General features: G+C 35.3%; 2 protein-coding genes across 24 annotated transcripts in view; both read right to left on the bottom strand.

The window, feature by feature from the left end:
* Positions 1-24,965, bottom strand: part of LOC105429033 (uncharacterized) — a 222,470-nt gene that overhangs the window by 97,177 nt on the left and 100,328 nt on the right. Inside the window, exon 7 of one of the 23 annotated variants that reach the window (XM_011641698.3) lies at positions 6,053-7,201. The exons of 15 other annotated variants lie outside the window; for them this stretch is intronic. In XM_011641698.3, coding sequence (XP_011640000.1) covers positions 6,840-7,201 — 362 coding nt within the window. In that variant the 3' untranslated portion in view covers positions 6,053-6,839. Of the gene's footprint in view, positions 1-6,052; positions 7,202-7,261; positions 8,501-8,655; positions 9,971-10,339; positions 11,955-13,556; positions 14,230-16,747; positions 19,315-20,604; positions 20,984-22,240; positions 24,963-24,965 lie in introns of those variants that run through there. 7 more of the 23 variants (XM_011641718.3, XM_089084972.1, XM_011641695.3 and 4 more) reach the window with 7 other exon arrangements.
* Positions 2,989-4,419, bottom strand: LOC148934549 (uncharacterized). The gene is made up of 2 exons (XM_089085011.1): positions 4,274-4,419; positions 2,989-3,689 (listed from the first exon to the last, which is right to left on the bottom strand). Exon 2 carries the CDS (start codon positions 3,568-3,570, stop codon positions 3,199-3,201), a length of 372 nt encoding a protein of 123 aa, XP_088941137.1. The 5' UTR covers positions 3,571-3,689; positions 4,274-4,419; the 3' UTR covers positions 2,989-3,198.

Below are 24,965 nucleotides of genomic sequence, written 5' to 3'. Positions count from 1 at the left end.
CAATGTAATCTCAAAAACCTTGGAAAAAAATGTGCTTGAGAAAGAAATATCTATCTGAAAAAAACCAAAATTCAATTTCAATTTTCGGAACCGTCACGCAACTTTTATCGATACGATTTTGAGATGTGCCATAAACACGATAATAGCATTTGTAATGACAAAAATGAATCGAATGCATATTGTTCGTCGACAGAATCTTCAAATGAAAATGCTCTGAAGAACGAAAAGGCAGCTTGAAGATATATTCCCTTTTACATAAACGCAACAGAAATCTGCAAAATTCGAGCGATTGAACGAGCGAATTCTCTTGTCTCTGCGCCATCATCAAACACCATCAAACACTACATTCAACAAAGTACAGACGCATAGTCGAGAAGTGAGTTAATAACTCCGAAAAACGAGAGGCCGAAGATATATTTTCCTGAAGAAGTGCAGCTTACGTGGAACGTCGCGTTTCAATTGTGTTTCCTGTTTCTCGCAAACAGCGGAGACTCAATGAAACAGCAGGGCGTGTGTAAACCGTATGATTTTATTATGCATAAGTAACATTTTACAGAACAACAAAATTTTTTCATAAATTGTACTCCCTTTGTATTGCAAGATATACATATATTCATAACATATATATATATATATATATATATATATATATATATATATATAAAACGTATCGATCAATGCAAAAACGTTTCGCAAATTCAGACGCGACGATTGTCCCATAAGTGTTTCTCTATTGATTTCTCCTTTTGCATTCACTTATTTCCTAACGTTTTAAAAATTCGAACCTGCCGATTTAGAATAAAATTTTCTCGAATTTATTTTATATTAATATTAAAATTAAAGATACATTAAAATTAAACAATTAAAAAAGCTCAACAATTTTCGAATGATCTTCGAATCTTCACAGCCGAGACGTACAAATATGGCCAAGTACTCTCCGATTCGTCGCAAAATATTTTAAAATTAGATTTAGCAGTCTCAAATGTGGTAAACCCGCCGTTTACCTGTTTCCGTGATTTCAATCGCCATTGTACACCGTTCTAAATCCCTCACTTGAATTTAGCGTTCAAATCGCAACGCTCGTATGTCACTGGAAAGCTTTCTTAAGTGCACCATTGTGTATTATCTTATAGCCTAAATCCCTTCTGTTGTGCTAAGTGTAGTAAATAAGTAATGAGAAAAAGAACTGTTTCGAATAATTAACGGTGTTAAAGTATCCGAGAGCTAGAAACATGAAAAGAACTGTATACATTCTGTTTTCACGCGATTCTGACAGTACAATTGTACGTATGATAAGGAAGCTGCTATTTATAGTTATAAACTGAGATTCACGCTTCACATATCAACGTTATTCAAAGCGTATCTGCAACAAACGCATAAAATAGGGGAAAGCGGACAAAACATACGTTAAACATTTACGCTACATGCTGACAAACACGTGATATTCTCGCTTTAACAACACTTCAGAAAATCAATAACGAAGCATACTTGTGCGCAATGCTGCAATATATCGTCGAGATGCACACGTTACAAATAACTATAAGACACTTCAAGAGAAGAGATATAAAATCAGTTCCAGACACTACAGCATTGTTTTCTTCATTTTTTTTTCAGCGTGCCACCAATATCTTTTTTTTTTTCCTTCGTTACCTGCTTCTTCCGGTGTACCATTACAGTGTATCATTACGCTCAACAGTCTTAAACCTTATCTTACGTAAACGTTACATATAATTTGTAACTTAACGTGCTCGAGTCCAAGAGTTCAGATATATCAAAAGCTATATAATTTGTTCTTAGACTCGTTTATGTATAATCTTAATCTTATATTTTGATGGATCATTAAAAAATGATTTATATAGAATTGCGCAAGTCAACATAAATAACCATTTATATCTAAGTGCTAATCATAAATTCATAATGTCAAAAATATATTAATCTATAATTATTGACTTGAAATTTACTTTTGTCAACTTGAAATTTTAAAAAGTATTTCTTTAACGCTTCACTTGAAGATAAACATTAACTTCATCATCAATAAAAACAAAAGTTAATTTAATTTTAACATATTGGTATCAATTTCTAAATTAAGATTTTTTTATATTTAAAAAAATTTTTAAGTAATACATATAACAAGATTTATATAACAAGATTTTAATATAATTTTGATATAATAAGATTTTAATATAATTTGATACATTAAAAAGTCAAATAAGTTATAAATTATGATTGTATCTATCGGTGCTTTATGTTAAAAAATTTGTTAATTTTCTAAGCTGCACACAAAATTAGATGACATTATGAATATAATGTAAACTAATTTATGTAAACTAATTCATTAACTATATAAAATACGATAAACAGAAATATGTTTTCAATATCAAGAAAGCTATATTTTTGGCGTAAGAAGCTAATGAAGAGAACATGTGCACCTTGTGTTAAAAATTGAGCAAATTCAAAGTGCACACATATATTCTCCATAAAGAAATATCTAATAAATCTATCTTAGGCAAATTTTGTTTACGATAAAATTTTCGAATAACACGCATCTGTTTTTCCATGGAACCATGTCTGAACTCTTGTTCTTAACAAAAAAGATATTTTTAAAAGTTTGAAAGTGAATCCTATCAACTTTTTTTAAAAACTAACACGCTCGAGATTGTCCAAACGCGATAATTTGAGAAAAAAATCTCTTATTGATTAACGACATGGAACGCTTCATAACAAAACTTTCTTCATGAGGAACCTTATTATTTTCTAAAACAGTCCATAGACAATTCACATTGTTCATCATTTTTTTTTCTCAAAGCGAAAAAATTCAATTCCTAATCGATTTTAAAGCTCATTTTGTGCCTTTTTTTTCCTTAAGGAACTATTGCTTATTCTGAAGTAGCACTTTTTTCATCTGATATCCTTCACTCAATCTGTTTTGTGAACGATGATTGACCTTCCACTTTCAACATTTTTCACGAGAATTGTTCTTTATTAAAAAAAAAAAAAAAAAAAAATCAAAACTCTCAAGCCACAGCGATAGCAACCACTTATATTCATTTTGTCTTTGATTTATCATAACGTCGTTTACATTCTTCCAATTGGAATCTGCGGATTCCTTGGCAAGAATTAAAGTGACGTCACTTTCTTCGTGCCACATTATCTTCTCGTGCGAGTACGCGTCACGTGGTTTCCCTCCGAAACGGAATCCTACTTCGAAAAGTACATAGACTTCGGAGACACGGAATCGCTGGTGCTCTCCCTGTGCTTCTTCTTCAAGTGTCTACTTAGGCTGCATTGTTGAGTAAATTTACTGTTGCAAAAGACGCAGTGGAACTGGGGCTCCACGCGGCACTCGTATTTGCTATGGCGCGACAGGCTCCCCACAGATTCGTATCTCCTGGTGCAAAAGTTACACTTCCACTTGCCGTTGGTGTTGCGCACCTTGCCACAGACGGTCCTGCGATGGCGATCCAGGGTGGACATGTGGGACAGGCCCTTGCCGCAGTCGGGACACGAGTACTTCTTGCGCGTCTGCGGCTCCTGGAGATCCGAATTCTGCATTTCGGATACGAAGGTCATCGGCGGATGAAGCGGGACGAGATTAGGGTTGAAGTGACCCGGCGATTTGGCGGTGGTGAGATCAACCGCAGCCTCGGTTGATACGAACTTTAGATACCCCGGGGATTTGTTCTTGTAATCTGAAAATCAAAACGGCGATGTTAAGGAAGATCATGATGGGATCGGGGATTTAAGGAAAAAGATAAAAAAAAAAAAAAAATAAACAATAAAAGCTTTATTATGCTTTAGAAGGAATTCCTTGAAGATGGATGACGGAATTAATGACGGAGGAGTCACGAGATTCAGAAAATCGCGAATTTTTAACAAATCCCGCAACAGGATTAAGATTATGATGATGAAACAAGAAGCTGTTAGTTTATTGCGATAACAGACGTACCTGAACACAAAATTGAGTCTCGAAGGTGGGAGTATTATCAAATTAAAAAATATTGAAAATTGAAAAAAATCAAAAGGAAAATACGATATGATAAAATGCGCGTGAACAGTTAATAAGATAACGATTGATGCGCGAGTCATTTGAGAATGTTCGAAAGAAATAACAGAGAGAAGATTGAACGCAAATATTAAAAGAACACGCGATGTCGTAATTTTATTCATAAGCAGGACGTCAAAGCTCGCGGATATTCAGGATGGAGAAAGAGAAAGATGAGAGAGAAAAAACAAAAGGAGTGGTATATTCCAGTAATAATTGTTGAATACGTACACGTGGTAGTAATATGAAGTTCCCGGCATAGGACGACGCCGAGGAGAAAATTAAATATGACATATGTGCCGTGATAATAATAAATATTTTAAATGCATAAAAAATACTGCACAAGTTTCAACAAGCTATTTACAGACTTAGTGAGTTATCAATAATAAACATTATAAAAGATCGATTACGGAAAATGGTAAAATTCGTTAAAAAATTAATCTTCAGTGGAAGACAGCGTGCACCTGCGTCGAGCGAAGATTGTCGGGGAGCATGGAGACAACAAACGATCGTGACGACTCGTTGTGACTGATTTATTGTTACATTTTGTTATTGCTACTATAGATAGCATGTATCTCTATCTTGTATTTATGGATATAGGCACAAAGTGTTACCAATATCTACGACTTTATTAATGATCTACGATCCGGTCTGCAAGAGTATGATGTATAAGATATGCCATTACAGTTATAATTCTTCGTGTGATGAGCTTCGGGTGTGCACAGGGTCGCTGCGTGGTTCGGGGCGTACATCTTTTACAAGTTTTATTTTAATCTTCTAAGAGTTGCTAGAATTCTTCAGCGCTAGACTAACAATCTTCCCGGGAATGGGAACCGTACAGTCTCTAAGTAAGTCCTGTCCACTCGAGTCCACTCTTCGCGATGACAATCGTCGCGAGATTGCCGCTCTTGAAGCGATGAATTCTCTCCGGGACAGGAGGATCGGGCGTGGGCGTTCCGACAGCCGGACGATCTTGCGAACGGCGAGCTCTTCACTTGACGATCTTCCGGACACATTGCTTCTTCGGCGGCTGATAAAAGTTGTGGCTCTGCATCAGATGGCGGCGCAGACTGACGTTTTGCGTGAAGCTGCGTCCGCATAGCTCGCAACAGAAGTTCCTACGGCCCCCGCATTCGTACCTCAAGTGCTTCGACAGACTGGGCTTGACCTTGTAACCTCGGCCGCACTGCGGGCACTTGAGGGCGAGATCCTCATCCTTCAGGTAATTCGCGTGTCGCGACTTCCGAGGCGGCCCCGGCTGAACGGTCGTCCAAGCCACACCTGGAAGAAGACGAAGACGACAGTCGTGTTAGTCGTGAAACTCACCCTGCTAACCGAGATCGTCAGACGCGAGTCTTAACGATCGAGACCTGATCCGCGGCTTGGCTCGCTAGACCACGTTTCTAGACTTCTCGACTTTCTCGAGAAGGGGCAGAAAAAGAAGCTTGGCGCGGTCGTCGGAGCTACGCGGCTCGCGTAGAATCTTATCCGATCGATCGTGCGATCGGCTGCAAACTCGATTGCAACACTTAAATTGCACATTCGCTAATTCGCCGCTCAAAGCCGCCTTCGTCGATGGACGATTTGTCAAGGAAGGGGAAGGGGGGGGGGAGGGATCGAACGAAGGATTAGCTTTAAAGTGGAGGGACGAGATTGCTAACGTGGCTTCCTAGTTTCTAGGAATTTATCCAGGATCCGAAACGGATCTATAGTAAACGATCTACAACATGAGATTTAGGCTCTGTCTCCTAACGGTAATAGGGGTCGAAATTATGGACCCCCGTCAAGTGTCGTTGCAAGCTCGTTTTCTGGGTGAAACTTCTGCTGCAGTATAAGCACGAGAAATAACGCTGTCCGCCGCACTCCCATTTCTTGTGCCTGCGCAGATTGCAGAGCATCGTATAGTAGCGTCCACATTGACAGGTGAAGCGGGACTTCGTGTAACCTGCTGAAAGAAAATGTTACTCTTAGGATGCGTCCATATGTGTGCGATACATCGACGGCGAGCGATTCTTTTTTTTTTTTTTTTGCAGAGTGGAATTCTAGTATTCTGATGTGAATTCGGAAAATCAATGACGTCATTATCGCTCGTTCCTCGTAAAAATCATCTTAAGCATCAACAAAAATAAATTTGGAGTCAAACTCGGGCATCAAGAGACTCTCGTCGCAGCATCGTTTTTGCATCGTTCGCCAAAGAATGTAATGATTAACATCAACATGCAAGAATATAGTAAGGACATTTTATCAATGACAAATACTCGAAGTCGCTCAATATCCCCTCATTTTTTTCTACGTGAACGACCCTCGAGGTGTCGATTCATTCATCATAGAAACAATGACAGCAATATTTTTCTATTCTCCGTAAGGGTTTGCCATAGATAAAACTTTCCTAAAATATTCGTACTTTATGTATGTAAATAATAAAATATATTCTAAGTAATGTATTGGAAGATGTACTAGTATACTGTATTATTAATTTGTATTGTCAAAACAAAACGCGATTGTAATACATATCTTCAGCATGATATTTACTGTACTGCAACTTATAAAGATTAAAATTTTATTGACTTTGGTAACTATGTTCAAATCTACAAAGGCTAGCGATAAAAGGCTTATTCGATGCAAAATATCTAGTTATGTTTCACGCGCGAGGTTTCACGGTAAGTTCAAAGTTCTAGTCTGTCTTCAACTCGATGATACTTGTATCTTTGGGACGCGTCTTTGGCACAAGTTTCTTCCAATTCACGATTCGTTCCTCAAATCATCTTCCTGCGTAAAGCACTCTTGCTCGTCGCTCTTATTGGTAGATGATACGATCCGCATACATCTTCCTCGCGCTGTTGTACCTCTTCTTCACCGGCACCACGACGTTGTGATGGTGCGTCAGGTGCCTACGCAGACTGACATTCTGCGTGTACTTGTTCGGGCACAGGTGGCACGAGAATTTTCGTTGGCCGCCGCATTCGAAACGCACGTGTCTTGCCAAGTTGTGCTTTAGCGAATATCTCTTCCCGCAGGCGGAACATTGCAGCGCCTGATCTTCAGCGTTGCCGGGATGCCTCGCGTTTAGTTTGACCCTGGCGATCTTCATGGGCGTAACGTGAGGTTTTCGGCCGTAGACCGCGGGATTTTCTGGAGTATGGAAGCCCTCGTAAAAACCTGAAAAAAAAACAATATTCATGCGCTGATTAGTACGAAGATCATCTATCGATCTTCTCCTTGTTTTTTTTTTTTTTTCATGATTTATAAAATCCACTGGAGCGATCACGCTGCGGCAAATTGTTTTGTCCACGAGTATAAATATTTTTCGCCGAAGAAAGATATCTCACAGAGTGCTACTCATTAGTAACTTATACTTACGTGATTATTATCTTTTATTTCTAAGGACGCGAATCAATTTTTCGATATATAATTACCTCTCGCAAAAGCGCGTAATTTAATAAATGTATAGCAAAATTAAAAATTCTTGAAATAATTCAGATTTTATTTTTTCGCAAGAGAAGACTTTATATATGAAATGCAAAACAAACGCACGTTGTAAATTGTACCTCTGTTGCGAAAAAATTAACCGCAAATTCTTTCAAGATAATTATGCTATTTTTAATGCTGTACATCTCTTAAGATGTTCGGTGTATTTAAAAACAAAAACAGGAGATTTATAAAGAAAACTTCCTGAAAAGAGTGCTGAGGTTTCCGACAATACATAGAGTAAGAAACTCTTTGCAGGTATGTAATTTCGCGCAATTTTTTAAATTAGATATTTAAAGATTCTTTATTTTGATTAAAATTCATCAAAGCACAAAGTTCTACATTTTCAGAAAAATAAAATCGAAGTGATAGTATAGGAGATTCAAATCAAAGGATTATGACAAGAATAATCATGCAATCAATGTATCAACCTGTTACAAAAATAAAGCTTACTAAATAATAATCGAATCAACATATCATCATAAATTCACATTATCAATTCATGTACGTCTATAATTATCTACAACAATTTATCGTTTTGTTTCACACCATGCGTCGAAGCATTATTTCAACAAATTTATTTCGTCACGTTAATCCACGATTACCATACTATCTTATAACTTTCTTTTTTATTTTAGAATTAACTAAGGATTGATAAATTATTTTTGTACTGGGCAATTTGTGTCTATTTATTGTTAAAGTAGGACGATCAATTGCTCGCCGGCATAAAATCTATTCTCATCCAGGTCTTTCGCGGAGGTACAAAAATGTTGTGGGCGTTCATCATGTGTTGTCGCAATTTGCCATTTTGCGTGTATCTAGAGGGACACAGGGAACACGCAAAGTGTTTCTGCCCCCCACACTCGAATCTCAGGTGTTTCACTAGGTTGTGCCTCATTTGATACGATCTGCCGCACTGATGACAATTGAAGACCACAGTGTTCTTGGGGGGTTCGTTAACGGGGCCCCGCGAGACAATCGACAGGAACTCTGCAAAAGAGGAATAATCGATTAGTATCGGATGCAGCAGATGCAACCAGAAAATTTCTCGAACCAACAACAGTATTTCTGGCTGCGAGCCTGGTGATCAAAATAGCCTTTCCTTCAAAATGGGGGAAGAAGGGGAAGATTAAACGTATACGATCGTCTATCAAAAATTTATTTATAGGAATCAGATATATATTGCATTTCTTCAAGCGAACTTCTCGGATTAAATTAATCGAGTCTTTTTATTGCGCTTCACATCCTAGTTTCCAAAATTAGCGCGAGCTATTTATTTCTTAACTTTGGCGAGTCATATATTGATAAATTGGAATACATTACATATTATAAATTTAACATTTTGCAACATGTGAACGTTCCAATGATGAAATATTTTAATAACATTCTTTAATTCATTTTCTATAAAAAGTCCACATCTGTTTCTACAGATACAAACTATTGATAAACTGCAATAAAAAACCTGCATCTAAATTTAATTTTAACAAAGCTCTAATGTAAAAGAAACTAATAAAACAATGTAACAAACTCAGTATAACTCTTCAATTAAAAAATTCGTATCAAAATAATAAACATAATCCTTTCAAGATTCCACGAACTAATATTTCAACGTTCAATTGTTTATGTATATTCCTTTCACTCAATCGATATATATTTAAAAATGGACAATAATATGGCTAATGAATTAGCACTGTAAACAGTAAGCAATTATATATTTCATCTTAGTTATGTTTATTAATAAAATGTAATTAAGATTGAACATATAATTGCGCACTGTTTACATTGCTGATTCTCATTATCCATATTATTAATCCATTTTTATCATATCGAGAATCTAATTTCTCTTGATATTTCAATATATATATTTCTTCTACTTTATAACTATTCATATATCAAAAACGCGGAATATTTTCGGTTCATCCAAAGGAACTATAGGTAAATCAGCAGTCCATTTGCAATCCATTAAAAACTCTGACGAAAATAAAGATCCAGAGATGTAGAATAAAAAAAAAGTGAACAAAAGCATGAAACGAATATCGAAATGTAAAATAAACATTTTAGAAAGGCTTTTTCTACATTTCGATTTTCCAAGTTACGCTTCCCAAAAAAGGGTGTCTGTTTAAATCGTTACGTTACATTTACACTCCAGATTTGCATTTTCGCCGGGGAATGAATCTATCGCTTCATTATTTTGTTCGTTTCATTTGGTAAAAATGCGTCTGGGGACCGAGAACTTTGGCGGCAGATAGATGTTGTGCCTCTGCAAGAGATGACGACGCAGACTGATGTTCTGCGTGTACTTAGACGGGCATAAGTGACACACAAAGTTCCTCTGACCGCCGCACTCGAACTTCATGTGGGTCCTCAGGTTGCGCTTCATCTTGTACGTTCGTCCGCATTGCGGACACGTCAACGACGTGTTCGTCGGCTCTTCCGGCTTTCGAAATCCGTACGCGAATCCTGCAAACGAGAAAGGAGCGGATGTTAGAGTATTTCTCCACACCTGTAACGCCGTGCGAGACACGACCGAAGAGTCGACTCTTCTTCGCAAGACTTGGACGTAATAGATACCTCGAAGAGCGCTGGGACAAGATTACATGTACGTGTGATCCGACGATTTCGGTTGCTTTTCGCACACGCAAACACTTTGCTACGTTCGTTCGGTCGTCACAAAACGTTATGCGCATTATGATAACGTGTGTCACACCAAGGATAAAGGACGTGTGAGACACGATCATAATTGTTATCGTAATAAATTATCGTAAAAGTAAAAGAGCACTTTCCTCTTTCCCTCGAAAAATCTATCGCATAAAGAATTTCTTTTCTTCCTTGTTAGTTGCATTAAATTTATTTAATTAAATTATTTTATACACATGTAACGCTATTTACACATAATTGGCAATCAAAAAAAAAAAAAGAAATGATACTCGTAATCAGAAAAATTGTTGTTTCTTTGGTTTGAAAAATGAAATGTCGCACTAATTTCGAGAAGCAATTAACATTTTCCTTCGTACACACCTTATATTCTGTCTCAAATGTTAAAATCCACATCTGATTTAATCTAGTTACAATTAATACAATATTCTATTGAATCGTGCGTTTAGTATTGTCCAAGATTTATAATTTTGGAATTAATACGTATTGGTATTCACACCTACTGTCTTTCTTACTTTTCATTTCAAAGCTATTTTTTCGTAACGTGTAATGATCGAGAGATGAGATTAATCTGCAATCGTTACGAATTGTGATGTGTATATATGTATGCACATTTAACACATACATTTAGCATATATAAAAAAATTGTACTTTTATATACATATATATAAAATAAATTGAATTATCTAATAATAATATTATAATTCGAAATTTGTTATAATTAAAAATTAAAAATAATATATTTTATAATAAGTGAGAAGTAGAAAAGGTAATAGATGAGAATATCGACACACATCAATTTTAAGTCCAGAACGAAAGACAATACTACTTTAGTTGATTATACAAGTTTTTTTTGACGCATGGACAATTATTAAAATTATTTGTATTTCCATCACCTGTCAATTCTGACATGTAAATCTGGTTTAAAAAATAATACCAGAGATAAATAATACACAATTGTAGCTGCACAAGTAGCTGCACAATATATCAATGATATCGTTAAAATAAGAATGTCATAAGATTGGCAGAATTGAAAACAAGATATGCAAATTTTCATTTGTTAGACGATGTAACGATATGTAGAATGTGGATGTAGAGAAACAGAGAAAATTTTATCATCACGTAATACTTATTGAAAAACTTAAATGAACTTATTTTTTGTGTTATTAATATCTTAGAAACTAAGTCCCTTTCATCGTAGCAGAAAAAAATAACACAAAAGTGTGATATCTAGATTATATTAATCATAAAGAGCGACGCGCCTTGATCACGTTATGTCGATTTATGTCGATCTATACACGCATCTTAGATCTAAAATATAAGTCGTATCGATGAATCGATAGGTTTTTTTAGTGTTTCGATCGTACGTGGCGATCCAGATTGCTCTTCTGAGCAAATCGACCCTTACAAATGGGACAAACGAATTTTGGTTCCACGCCGCATTCATATTTCTGGTGTCGCCACAGTGATGTGAAAAACGCGTACACACGATTGCATCTAATGCACACGTGTTTCTTCTTCGACTTCCTCGACCTGTCATAGTCGTCCTGGGGATGTCGCTCGTACGGCTGTCGACCTCTGTTGCACTCGAAGGCTTTATGCCTCAGCAGCGAGGCTTTCAGGGCGAACGTCCGATTGCAATCATTGCAGAGATACTTACGAGGTCCCGTCCCACCGATCTTGACGTCCTCGTTCGAGGACATTGAACGAAGACGCCTAGAATACATAGCGATTCTCGAGGTCGATGGCAAGGTGGGTATTGTCCAATTGGCCGAACTGTATGTCGCACCTGCGAATCAAGAAGAGAAGAGATGAGGCTTAAGTACAACGACACTGACTCGAGATTTAAATTCGCACAAGCGACATCAGTTAATATTTCGAAAAAGCAACGGCAATGATGACATAAAATGTATAAGATATCTCAGACATGATGTATAACCGCAATCGTAGACATACACATACATATATATATATACACATCATTTTTTCGCGATACCTTCACTTATATTAATCGAAAAATAAACGGCCAGGGAAGAAATTTATTTTAGGTTCATTTTTTATTAATATGAAACTTTTTATTCGGCGTGAATATTATATCTATGTCTTTTTTTATATCAATATACATATTTTTTCAGGATTAACAATATTATACAAGATTATTATAAAATTATTTGAATTGTAGCTAACAGTGTAATTATCTATTATATCATGATAAAACTTTGGTGTCAACTTTCTAATTTGATTCTTTTCAAATACAAATTACGATATAAGTAGAGTGAATAAAATTTAATACACATAAACACAAATATGTAATAATTTTTAAATATTTGATATAAATGTGTATTCAATTAATTTTCATCAGTCAAATAATTTTAATCAGAATTAGAATTAAATTATTTAAATAAAAATTTCGATTTATTTAAATTTCCAATATACCAATTTCCATCATCATTATTATCATTTCCATTATAATTATATCATTATCTATCATTTTTGAAGATAACAGAAAATAAAAATATAACGTGGCCAATTTTATCTTCTATATATTTACAATTTATATCTTATATATGTATCAGCCACGTAGCAATAATTATGTAATTCAATAACAAAATAAATTAAAGATTTTGCGTAAAATCAGGATAAACGTTGTACGCATTGGTCTCCTGCACGTGAAAATTCATTTCAGTGTCGGCGTGCGCCTCAAAAACCTGAGGGCCGGCATATTGCGGATTCTGATCTAGGAAATGCTGATGACGTGCCAGTATGTGCTTCATCAGGCTGTCCTTGTATCTGGTCTTGTGTGGGCAAAAGGCGCACTTGAACTTCGGATCCACCCCGCATTCGAAGTCGTGGTGACGCTTCAGGTGGTGCTTGTGCTTGTAAGTTTTGCCGCAGGTGACGCAGGTGTGCTTGAATACCGAGACGTATTTCGGATCAACTGAAACAGAAAAAAATTTGACAGTGGTTAGCAGGCGTCATTTTCCTGACGAGCGATGTGATGCTTCGTGACGGTATCGACTCCTTCTGATTTCTTCCGGGAGCGCTCGGGTGTAAAGGTAACGCTCTCCGCTCTCACCGCGATATTCCGTCTCGCAGTGCACTGATCCATCGTCCACTAAATATGTTTAGCGTGAACACCAAAAAGCAAACACAAGTGTTATTCGTCTTATATATCTACGTGACAAGGATTATCCACTTATCCAAAGACTGCCCCCTTTTCTATAAACTTCAGCATCTCACTTACCTCCTCGTCATTATTAATCTCTAATTATCATTAGTCTAGAGGATTTAAAGATTTTCGACTTAACTAATTTGCTACAAATCTAATTTTGCAGACCAAAGTTGAATTGGGGAAACGAGAGGATCCATTTCGCGAAGAATTTCACAGATATTGGTTTTGGAATAAGATGAAGACTTTATTAAAGTTGTCAGAGGAATTATCTTAAACTCAAAAGGATAGTCGCGATCACAAATTTCTACATTAGCTAAGCTATAATAATATAAATAAATGGAATGCTCTCACTTCAAACAAATAAACCTAACAAAAAAATGTACATATATCGAAATTTCTTGTTGCACATATCCTAAAGCGTAGAATATGTCTAACGAGATAATTATCTAAAATCTAGATAATACTTTAGATTTCTTTAGACGATGCTGGCATACCGAAGAGACACAGACGGAAACGAGATCCTCGATGAGCGTCAAAGTAACTTTGATACTCGAACGAGAGGTTCGACGTTACTTAGCAGGTGTGCGTTGAGAGGTCTTTCATGGATCCTGGTGCTTAAGCATGGATGCTTGAGGTACGCGAGGTACGAAGCCGTGCTTGCGATGTTTCAACATGTGCACCTGAAGATACGACTTGTAAGTCGCCCTGTACGGGCAGAAGGAGCACTGATGCATCGGCTGCTTGCCGCATTCGTTCAGCACGTGCCTCCTCAGGTTCTTCATTTGGTGATAACGGCGATCGCAATTGTCGCAGGAAAAGCGACCTTGGCCACGACATCGGCGTCGACCCTCCTGTTTCAGATTCGGGTAATAGCAGCTCGCCTTCATGTAACCTGCAATCACGAAGAGCACTTTATTAATATTGGGAACAACACTCGGTGTCTTCATCATCTTCGTAGTTTGGTGGAAAAAGGAAAGAAGCATTTTCCGTTGATTCCCTGCGATACGCTTCTTTAAATCGGATACATATTCGGGGGGCAACTCCGCTGAGAATGTTCGTTAAAATTTCTATATTAGGTAGAAGAAATAAAAATAACTGCTGTAATAAAAAAGGATAACAGGATAGACCGCATTCGAGTAGGCTGGATCATAAAGTTTTAATACGGCTAAGAAACAGTATAGGAAGAATGTACAGAGCCATACGTGTGTATAAACAAAAAAGAGATCCGCTGCATATCTGAAAAATGTAATACTTAACATCCCGAGCATGCAGCCATAATTATAAATATTCTTAATGTGCATATTTTTGAAACAAGAAACATCATTAAAATATCTTTTTTAGAGCCTTGTTAAAATTGTTTCACGCTTTATACACTCCATTTTATATATATTAATTATTCGCAAATTTTCTTTAATCGTCGTTTCTTCGGGGACATAATGAAGAATTAAACAATGATACCCCTAGTGTTTCTAAGAATTTGAAATGGTATTAATGATAAGGAAATAATAACGTGCATCAATATTTCTCTCAGTGTGTATTCCCAAGATACGACCAGAAAATATTTTACAAATCGCCGCTAATGCATAACAATCAATCAATAGTATATAGTATATAACAATTATAGCATTTATTTGACAATTTCTGATTTTATGTTATTGCTTGAAATATCGATTAAGATTTTATTTACAGTTGAATAAAATATTCTTCCACTGAATTAATACATTCCGTGGAAATATTTCTATGTAATAATAATACAAATCCGTCAAAAAATTAATTAATTGGTGACTAAATTATCATATTTTTTATACATCGATGATTCATCATGATGAAATTTAAATAATAAAAGAATCGAATAATAATAGAAATAATCGAAGAATAGAATCTTTACCAAACAATTTTAACGCAATCATGCGATATCAATAAAAAAATTATTAACCTAGTTTCATCATTCAAAAAAAAGAAAGAAAAAAATGAGCTTTCATATCACAATATAAGATATTCCAATTTCAGTCTGTACTTACAAAGAAACAAATAGAAAATGTATAAAAAAAAAAATATCAATATATATCAAAAAATATCGTAAAAATATTGTAATGTCATACTAAATTCATTAATTTTAATCTTGATACTGAGGAAGAAAGAAAATAAATAAAATTGTTCGACAAACAATTAGTCGTTAGGCAATGGATACGGTAAATTCGGATGTACATGTGCAATATGTTTCGTTATGCTGGCCCTGTACTTGCTATGGTGCTGGCAATAAGGGCACTTGTGCTTCGGCGCCTTGCCGCATTCGACCACGATGTGCCGACGCAATGATCTCTTCACCTTGTAACATCGTCCACAACGAGGACACGGATAATTCCTCGCCGATTCGATTCCTTGTGCCGCTGTTCGATTTTCGATCGTCCGGCAACCGAACTTGTATCGCTGCAGAGGCAACGCCAAGGGATCGATCTCCTCCATAGAGATGAAGCTCCATTCTGAAAAGGTTCGTGTGATTGTTAGATGAGAATACAATTTACAGCATTTCGCTTACACATGTATATATGTATGTATATATGTACGCATATGTGTGTGTGTATATATGCATGTATGTATATATGCATGTACAAGTATGTATAAGTTACAAATTCATTATGACCAAATGTATTCGTTGTTCTTTCGACGGTAACATCAGTCCGAGATACAAAGATTTACTGAATGGGCGAAACATCCAAGCGATAGTCCATCGGTAAGAAAAATTTCGAAACGCAACTATAATATATATAAAATTTATAAACATAAGCATATTATATTATTACAGAAGTTAATTTTATATTAATTTCTCAGAAATAATTATGATAAATGGCACACAATAACAAATTAGAATCATTGATTATATCGAGGAAAAGAACGAAATACTTATTTTAACATAATAATTAAAAAAAATGTTAAATGTTATATTTCTTTAAAAAAAGAAATTTAATTATAAACTGAGAAGATCAGTTTATTGTATCGCTTAATAAACTTTTCGTATAAATACATTAATTTATTAAAGATATTTGATAATAAAAATATTTATAATCTTCAGTAACAATTAGCATTATTGTCATCGAAAGAACAATATGTTCCCCTTACGATTATAGATATCTCCAATTTATTCACAGTTGCACTTCTCACACAGTAACATCTTCAACAAAAACTATTAAATATAGATATTTTTTGTAATAATGACAGTGTTACAATTGACATTATTACAATTGTTAAAAAACTTTTTATATTCAAAGACTTTGCACAGATTTAGATCGTACGTAAGCAATCTTTTCTCTCTAAGAAAGCTGTAATTACTCATAATATGAAACACTCCAGGGTGGCAACTGAAACAGAATATTAAATGAGATTGATTAAGGGCTATTATAGAGAAGAAATTGATTTATCATAATTTTTATTGAAGTATCTATATAAATAGGTATCTATAATAACATTCCGCCTTTCACGCGATGCTCACGCACATGTATAGTTGTCATGTTTTATGATAAATAGCAAAGCGTATCACTACCCACATATAAGCATGCATAGTTTCTATGCCTTTCTTATTGTCGATCGTGCGTGAATAATAATAAGTCTATTCGTAACTTCGTGTAAGAACACGAAAATAGAGAAAAAGATTTTATTGGCATTATTTATCGGATGTTTACTGATATTTCAAAACATATCCAATTCATTACAATTTCAATTTCGTTAACTTATGAACTTAATTATATTGTCACGAATATATTTAACATGAATAATGATGAATATCTATGTAGAACAGTGCTGTCTAGAATTTGCTTAGATATTGATATCTGCCGGTATTCATCTATTGTATTTTTTTTACTTCTCACTTTATAACTATCTTTCCGTAGCACGTAGTGATAGATCTCAAAGATGAGATTAGTGTAAAATTGTTAGAGGTTTTTCAAACGTGTGTTTCAAAATATACATTTCGATTATTATAAAACATTCTTATTTTTAATTATAATGTATTTTATAACTATTAAATAATTATTAATAACTATTAAAAATATATGAATGTATACAGTAATACGTATAAAAGTAAAATTTTACGTATGTTTTAATACACGTACATATATATCTTAATGTGTACATATATTTAATATATATATTTAATATATATATATATATATATATATATATATATATATATATATATTAAAAACTCGTAATAATTTCAAATTGCTCTCGTTTCCAAGACTGATTGTTGCACGCTATGAAAAGACAATTACGAAACGAAGAAAAAAGATGCATGAATATCGACATGTATCACATAAAATTAAAAATCCTGGACAGCATTGACATAGAAATTAAATGTATATTGTCTTGATGCTCTTGTGTTTCGCAATTAACTTACTGAACTTTGGTATTGAAATCTTCGGCATTTGCTTGCTTTTGCATCAAACTGATAATGCTGTATTCTCACTTATCAAGCAAATCACTTAAACAAACAACAAATATAATATATTTTTTATCTTAAATATAGAACAATACAAAATTAAATCTTTTATTTCAAAAATTTATAATGTATAAGAAAGTAAAAATAAACGTTCAAATTTATATATACTCATACTATTGGAACCTCACTATTTCAAATGTTTCCTTTATCTAAATTTCTAAAGGAAAAGGATTTATACGAATTAAGAGTATAGAAATAATATTAAATGTGTTCTAAGTTAATTTTCAAAGCTTATTTATAAAATAAGCTTATTTATAAAAATTTTATTAATTTAAATTAATATTAATAATTTTATTAATATAAAATAAGAACTAAAATAAAAAAAATAAATTGCAAAACATAGATACATATAAAAAAAAGACATCAACGTAAACTATAATTTATCGACATGCTAACGTTAAATCCGCCACTATATTTTATCTATATGTTGTATCAAACAAATATAATAATAGTAGTAAAATACAATAGAGTTCTCCTTCAAAAAGTACGGAATGATCGCGACGAAATTCTAGAAGGAAATTGCACGTTTTTATTGTACATCTATATATGTCAGACTATTTCATTGATGATGACACATAAAGTAGTAGTTTTTTATAAAAATATAGACTATTGTGTCATTAAAAAATAAATTTTAGCACTCGTTAGCGTATTCTGTGAAAACATTCTCTTTTGTAGAAGAGAAAGTAGAATGGTACTGGAAAAAAGCATATATACGTATGACTTGGTTGTTAGTAGGAAGAAATATACAATATTGATAGAGCAAAGCTCAAATCACTTGAATACAAGATAATTCAGAATAACTGTCACATCATAGAAAAATGAAAAATATAAAAAGACGCTTATAATTATAATAATAACAACTTTTGTAGTTTTATAATTCACTCTATAGTCACTTTCGTATTATTATTTCCAATATTATTCTACTAAATATATTCCAGTTAATTTATAAGTACAGTAATAAAAATAAATTAAGTAATAAATTTATACACTTTATCTAATAATTTGAATATAATTGACCTTACTAATATTATCAGTAGCTGCATAAATATATCCTAGCTGCATAAATTTTATATATATATATATATATATATATATATATATATATGTGTGTATAATAAATTAATCTAGATATATAAATAATTCTGAATTATCTGGTACAAAATATTACACATGCAACAGTACGTCGTGCACTTTCAAACGCGGATTTGGTTTAATTCCCAGTGTCCGTTGAAGACATTTTATTGCCATTGGGCAAGGAATAAAATTCGTTTAATCGCTTCATATGCCTGCCGTTCAGATGAGTGTTCAGACTCGACTTGTGCTTCGTCCTGTAAGGGCACAGGGGACAGTGAAACTTGGGCTCCACGCCACACTCGTGCTTCAGGTGCCTGGCCAGACTCGAATAGTAGCTATAGACCTTGCCGCAGTTCTTGCAGGGGTACGTCACCCTCCCGCAATTCAGGTAGCTCACCGCGCGCGTATCTGGAAAAAGAAAGAACACGGGGATACGGGTTAGAGAATATTGTTCGTGGACGCGGCCGCGACTCTTCCTCGCGAATTCGTGCATAGCGTGCAGATAGAGAAGAGTGGACTCTTCGATGATGTCTAGGATCTAGCTGGATCTACTCGCTTATATACTCTCGTAATTTAGACTGTCCCAAGAGAGAGAGAGATGCACGTCGCATTAAACAAAAAGGGCCACCCTTTCTGCATCTATTCTTTCAAAAGCGTACTTAGGTCGGTCGGAGACCGACTATTGCATTCCATGCCAAGTTACAATTCGAATATTATCATTTGTCAATTACATCACAGTTAGTTTTGTCGGATAGTTATATGTACAGTGAAGGAAAAATGAAAAAAGATAAACATAAAGTCTTGCAGAAGAACGATATTATATTTAGCGTTGCATATAAGAGTCTTAATAATTAATGCGCGATAAATATTTCATTGGTTCACCATCCAATCACATTTTCCACTCAAATCATCAAATAGAATTAAATAACGGATTCGAGGTAGAGATTTCAGTCTGAATATACGATGTTCTAGAGTTGTTCTAAGTATATTTTATAAAATCAAAAACTTGTCAAGAATATACCTTTACTTTTTAAAATTTCTTTATAGACTATTACTTATTAACAAAAAATTTTTAATCTTCTTCCTATCGCATCGAGATAATCTCTTTAATATCACCTAGAAAATCATGATTATCTTCAAACATCCAATTCTTTCATCATAAATTGAGATGCCTTTGCTTTTTGTATCGATGCTCTGATGATTCAGGTATGAAGCACTTTCGCGATTCTCCTTAAAGACATTGGCGATAGCTTCGACAGTTCTCTTCACCTGCCTTTAAATTCTTGCTATATATTTCGCTATATATTTTATGCTTTGTAAACGATCCTCGTAAACGAATGTTCCTGAAACACAAAAAAACATGAATAAAGTATATGCATTCAGAAAGATTCAACGCTCAGACAGGACGAGGAGATTTCCCTTTTATGTGATATTCGTACTCATGGAAAAAATTGACACAAAATTATAAATAAACGTAGACTATTAAATAATCGAGACAAACAATAAAAATATTAGAAAGACAGACAATAAAAGACAGACAATGAGAAGAGAAAACTTCTTGAATCGATCAAAAAGAGTATGAAGAAATTATGTATCCTTCATCTCCAAGGATTTACATAATTCCAGGAATAGCATTAAGAATGAATGAACAATGTGAATTTTTGACTAATTCCAGGCTACAGTAACAGTCGAGAGAGATTTGAGTGAGATAAACAATTTTATTGTAGAACATCAAAGTGGAAACATGAATTGTGAGATAAACTGTCGGTCAATAAACTTTGTCATTTGCCATATTATGTGCTCGCGTGAATTCTCTTCATGTGCGATTTCAAGTTCCATTTGCGATTGCTCTTGTAGCTGCAGTACGGACAGCATTCCGCCTTCTTCTGGCCACAGGAGGCCTTGACGTGCTCCACGAGATGATGCTTCCATCGGTAGGATTTAGCGCATTTAGAGCACTTGTATCTACGAGCGATGTGGTCCATATGTCTGAATCTGAACTTGCGGTCAACATAGCTGGATCTACTGGCTGTATTCGTGTTAACTGCCTGATACTCCTCCCAGATAGCGAGCGAACCTGAAACACAAAAGCCAACTTGTCATGTACGCGCTGAAGGTAACAAGGGAGCAATTGAGGGTTCGTTCCAGATCGCGATCTGTCTTACTTAAAACATTTATATTTAAGCGACACATGCGACGAACAGTGAGTTTTTTTCAGAAGACATCTCATACCTATGATCGGAAAACTGGAACTGCGCCACCTCTGTTCATCTTAATACACCTTTACTGCTCCAATTAAACAGCTCGCAAGTGACTCGTTGTCGTCCGAACAATCCGCAATTTTATAATGGGAGAACAAAATAATGCAAAAAAAAAAAAAATAATAAAGTGTGTGCTAATTCGATGTAGAGATTTTGAACGAATAATTTAAAATTTTGCTTTAATTACAAGTTGTTAAAATTAAGAAGTCATTGCGCTCAGTTACTGCCTGGAGCTCAAGGCGTGCGGACGCGCTGTGCGAGGTGCTGCTCGATGCGAACTGTGTCATACTCCTGCACGTGCTGTCTCCGTTTCAGCGTGAACTGTGTTCATCTGATGATTGACAGCCCCTTAGTTAGATCATTAGCTCGTTTCTTATAGAGATGACATAAATATATGCGGTCATAATAATTATTAATCATAATAATTATCAACGATTTTATCATCGGGCTTATCGGATGAACACAGGATCTTGTCTTTAGTTTATATCCACTGAAGACTTGAGTCTTTTCAAACTTGTCAAACTTGACAGTCAAACTTGAGTCGAAACGTTTACATAAAGTTTATTACATAAAGTTTGTAATAAAGAGTTAAATTGCGCACTGTCAACAGCGCTGATTCTCATTGCCTCATTGTTTAACATTGTATTTAGCACCGAGAATCACTTTACTAAGATTTAAAATTTGTTTAATCTTTAAGTCGATGGTAATTTATGATAATTAACGATTATCATAAATTATCGTGGCGATAATTAAGAGCGCTAAATGAAATAATAAAGCGTAGATTATGATGAATTCGTCGAATTAAAGCTACGATAATAATCATAGCAGTAAGCGAGAATTAATAAAAAAGTTAGAAAAGTAAAATTATAAAAAATATAATCGACAATAATTAAAAAAGACAGAGGAAAATATAAAAAATTTTGGAGATAAAATCAATGTAGTCTATATCGATAATTTTGATTTTTAAATTTGAGATGTTTGATAATTTCTCGCGTGAAAAGTTATTAAATAATCGATAGAACGAGTAAAACAAAAAGACGATAGGATGCAGTTTCGAAAGATATTCTCGTGACTGCGTGAATATGTACACAGGTATTTATTTAGAAAGCAAACGAATGCGAAACATCGTTACACAAACACTTAATCGCTGCGTAGCGCAGCCGACGCGACATGTGGCTTCACCGATCTATCGATCTACTGATCTATCGACTGGATAAGTACATTAGTGGTGCGTCTCGTAGACAGGTGGTTCACATCGTTATCGTTTCTATAACGTCGCTATTTGCCGAATCGCACGTTATCATTACGTAGTAGAAATTACGTAGAAGAAATTTCGTGGTAATAATGAATTTTTGTAACGAGCATCGACACGAATTCTCACGGATGATTAGGTGAATCCCAATTTTGTTAACATTTTGTTAATATCTCTCGGTGTGTACTCCCGCGACTTCTCTCAAATTCCCAAACTTTTTACCCTCTTCTGTTTACGAGGCTTCCGTTTATAGGCTTCGTTACATCGAATCGGCTCAGATATTTTTTTTACGTCAGGATTATTATCTCGTTCCTATGTTATGAAATATCGAAGTTAGCGTTTCGAATTTGGATAAGTGACTAATGCGTTTAAGTGATTAATGGGGACGATACAGCGCTTTGAGTATCTTGATAATAATTCACCTACGGTCTATATAATATCGTTCGTTCTCGTTTTTATTGTTGTACGATGTAAAAACAGTAAAACGAAAAATAGGATGGCCGTGCGTTACAAAGCCCTAAATATGTATCAATATTTACGTTAATTGAAATCGTGTATACTGTAAAAGAGGCTACGGATGCATGCTTATCCCTAATCATGGTTACATTGTCGTAAATGAAATTACTGCCTGTTGTGGGATACGCTTAATTGCCGGTACGTCGATAAATGTAAATAACTGTCGTCTAAAACCCGCTACGCCACGTGACCTAAGTGTAATTGGAGTTAGCGTAATTTACAGTCAAATTGCACTATACTCGAGTCTCTATAATGCACGATAATCGACGGTACAAGGGTGTATTACTAATCGCGTTAAAAAATGACTCCATCAACATCCTCTTAAGTTTATCGCTTATCCTTAAATTTATCGGTTTGACTTTAAGATCATTACGTAGTCTTCGATGATCGCCGTCCTCCGACATCTTCCGGCGATTATACTTATAGTTACGAGTCTCTGTTACGTAATAATCAGACTTTTCTGCCACTTTTTTGCATACACACACACACACACACACACATACACACACACACACACACACACACACACAAACAAACACGCGCGCGCGCGCGCGCGCGCGTACATGCACGATGATATCGAAGTTGCGAATTGTGAGTAATTCCGAATATTATCAATCGCACCAATAGTGAGTGAACAGAAGGCGTTTTCTCAGACAAAACTCTGCGTGGATAGAAAAGTCTCTGGCAAAGATAAAACATTGACTACAAAGATTCTTACTTGTAAAAGTATAATAAAGCTCACTAAAACTAGAAATTATTAGGTCCTCAAGTTCAATTAACTTGAATAAATAAAGCTACTCAAAAGAATAATAAAAATTTTGATTATTCTTGATCTGAATATACGTAGCTTGAGATGAGAATGTAATTAAAAAGGATATTTAGTTCTGTATAATTATAATTGCACATTTTACTTAATATATTAAGGAAAATACCTAAAGAAATATACTCTGTATTAGAACACATAAAAACAATATCCGTATTATAATCTCCGAGTCGCAGCTCGAAAGTCGAGTTCGTCTGAACTCTTACAGAAGAAACAGCCTTTAGACTAGAATTTGTTCATTCAATTAAACGTAGTTACGTTCTACAAAGTCATCTTCCTCGCGTCGAGCGCTTATTCTGCAAATAAGGGAAATTAAGCTTCTGTTTGCTTGTAGCAATAATCCGAAGTAAAATGATCCCTCAGAGAGTCAGGTCGGTGAACGTCGCAAGCGCAGCTTATACAAAACAATCGAACATCGCTCTCGCGGAGTCTCGAACGTTAATGACGACGACGATCACACAGAGTCTATAGTACGACACTTACTGTTAGATCATATACAGATCATTGATATGACGTGTCATATTACAACTACATACGACGTCTTACGCGTTTTTCGAGAGCCGACGCTCCGATAAGCTTTAAAGCAACCGGACGTAAACACCGTCCACACACACATACACACACACACACACACACACACACACACACACACACACACACACATCACTTCGGTCAATATCATGCGAGCTAATATTTTACTTCTCGTCGGAAAGCAACGCGTCAGCTTTCGTCCGATTACACCGAAGTTATCTCCTATCAGATAAGAACATAGCGTGAGAAACTACGGGAGGACAGTTCCGCAGAGCGTATGATATTATCCGACTCAAGGAGCCCGCGGCGAAGCTCTTCCTCCTGCGAAGGAACCGATCCTCTGCTGTGATTCTAATCGTGAGAGAGAACCTCGAGTCGAATCTTCCTCACGGAGACGTCACGACCGCGGAAGAATCGAAGACGTCGACCGGGCGGGATACCGAGTGTCGTCCTAGCGTCTATTTGATGTTGTGCACCGAGAGCAGGTGTTTGAGGAAGCTCGCCTCGATCCTCGATCTGTACGGGCAGTATTGGCAGGAAAAATGCGTCTCGAAGGTGACCATACCGCAGCCCATCTTCAAGTGTTTCCGCAGGTTCGACGCCCACGAGTACATCTGGCCGCAGCGTGGGCACACGTGCAACCGTGGCCTCACGATCGGAAAGAGTGGTGCATCTG

This window comes from Pogonomyrmex barbatus, unplaced genomic scaffold (genome assembly GCF_055798465.1).
Source record: "Pogonomyrmex barbatus isolate J1 unplaced genomic scaffold, ASM5579846v1 scaffold9, whole genome shotgun sequence".
NCBI lineage: Eukaryota > Metazoa > Arthropoda > Insecta > Hymenoptera > Formicidae > Pogonomyrmex > Pogonomyrmex barbatus.
This window is presented reverse-complemented; position numbering and strand designations above follow the sequence as displayed.

Coding starts and splice junctions, on each gene's coding strand:
- LOC148934549 (XM_089085011.1), bottom strand. CDS start 3,570: ATGACCTTCGTATCCGAAATGCAGAATTCGGATCTCCAGGAGCCGCAG.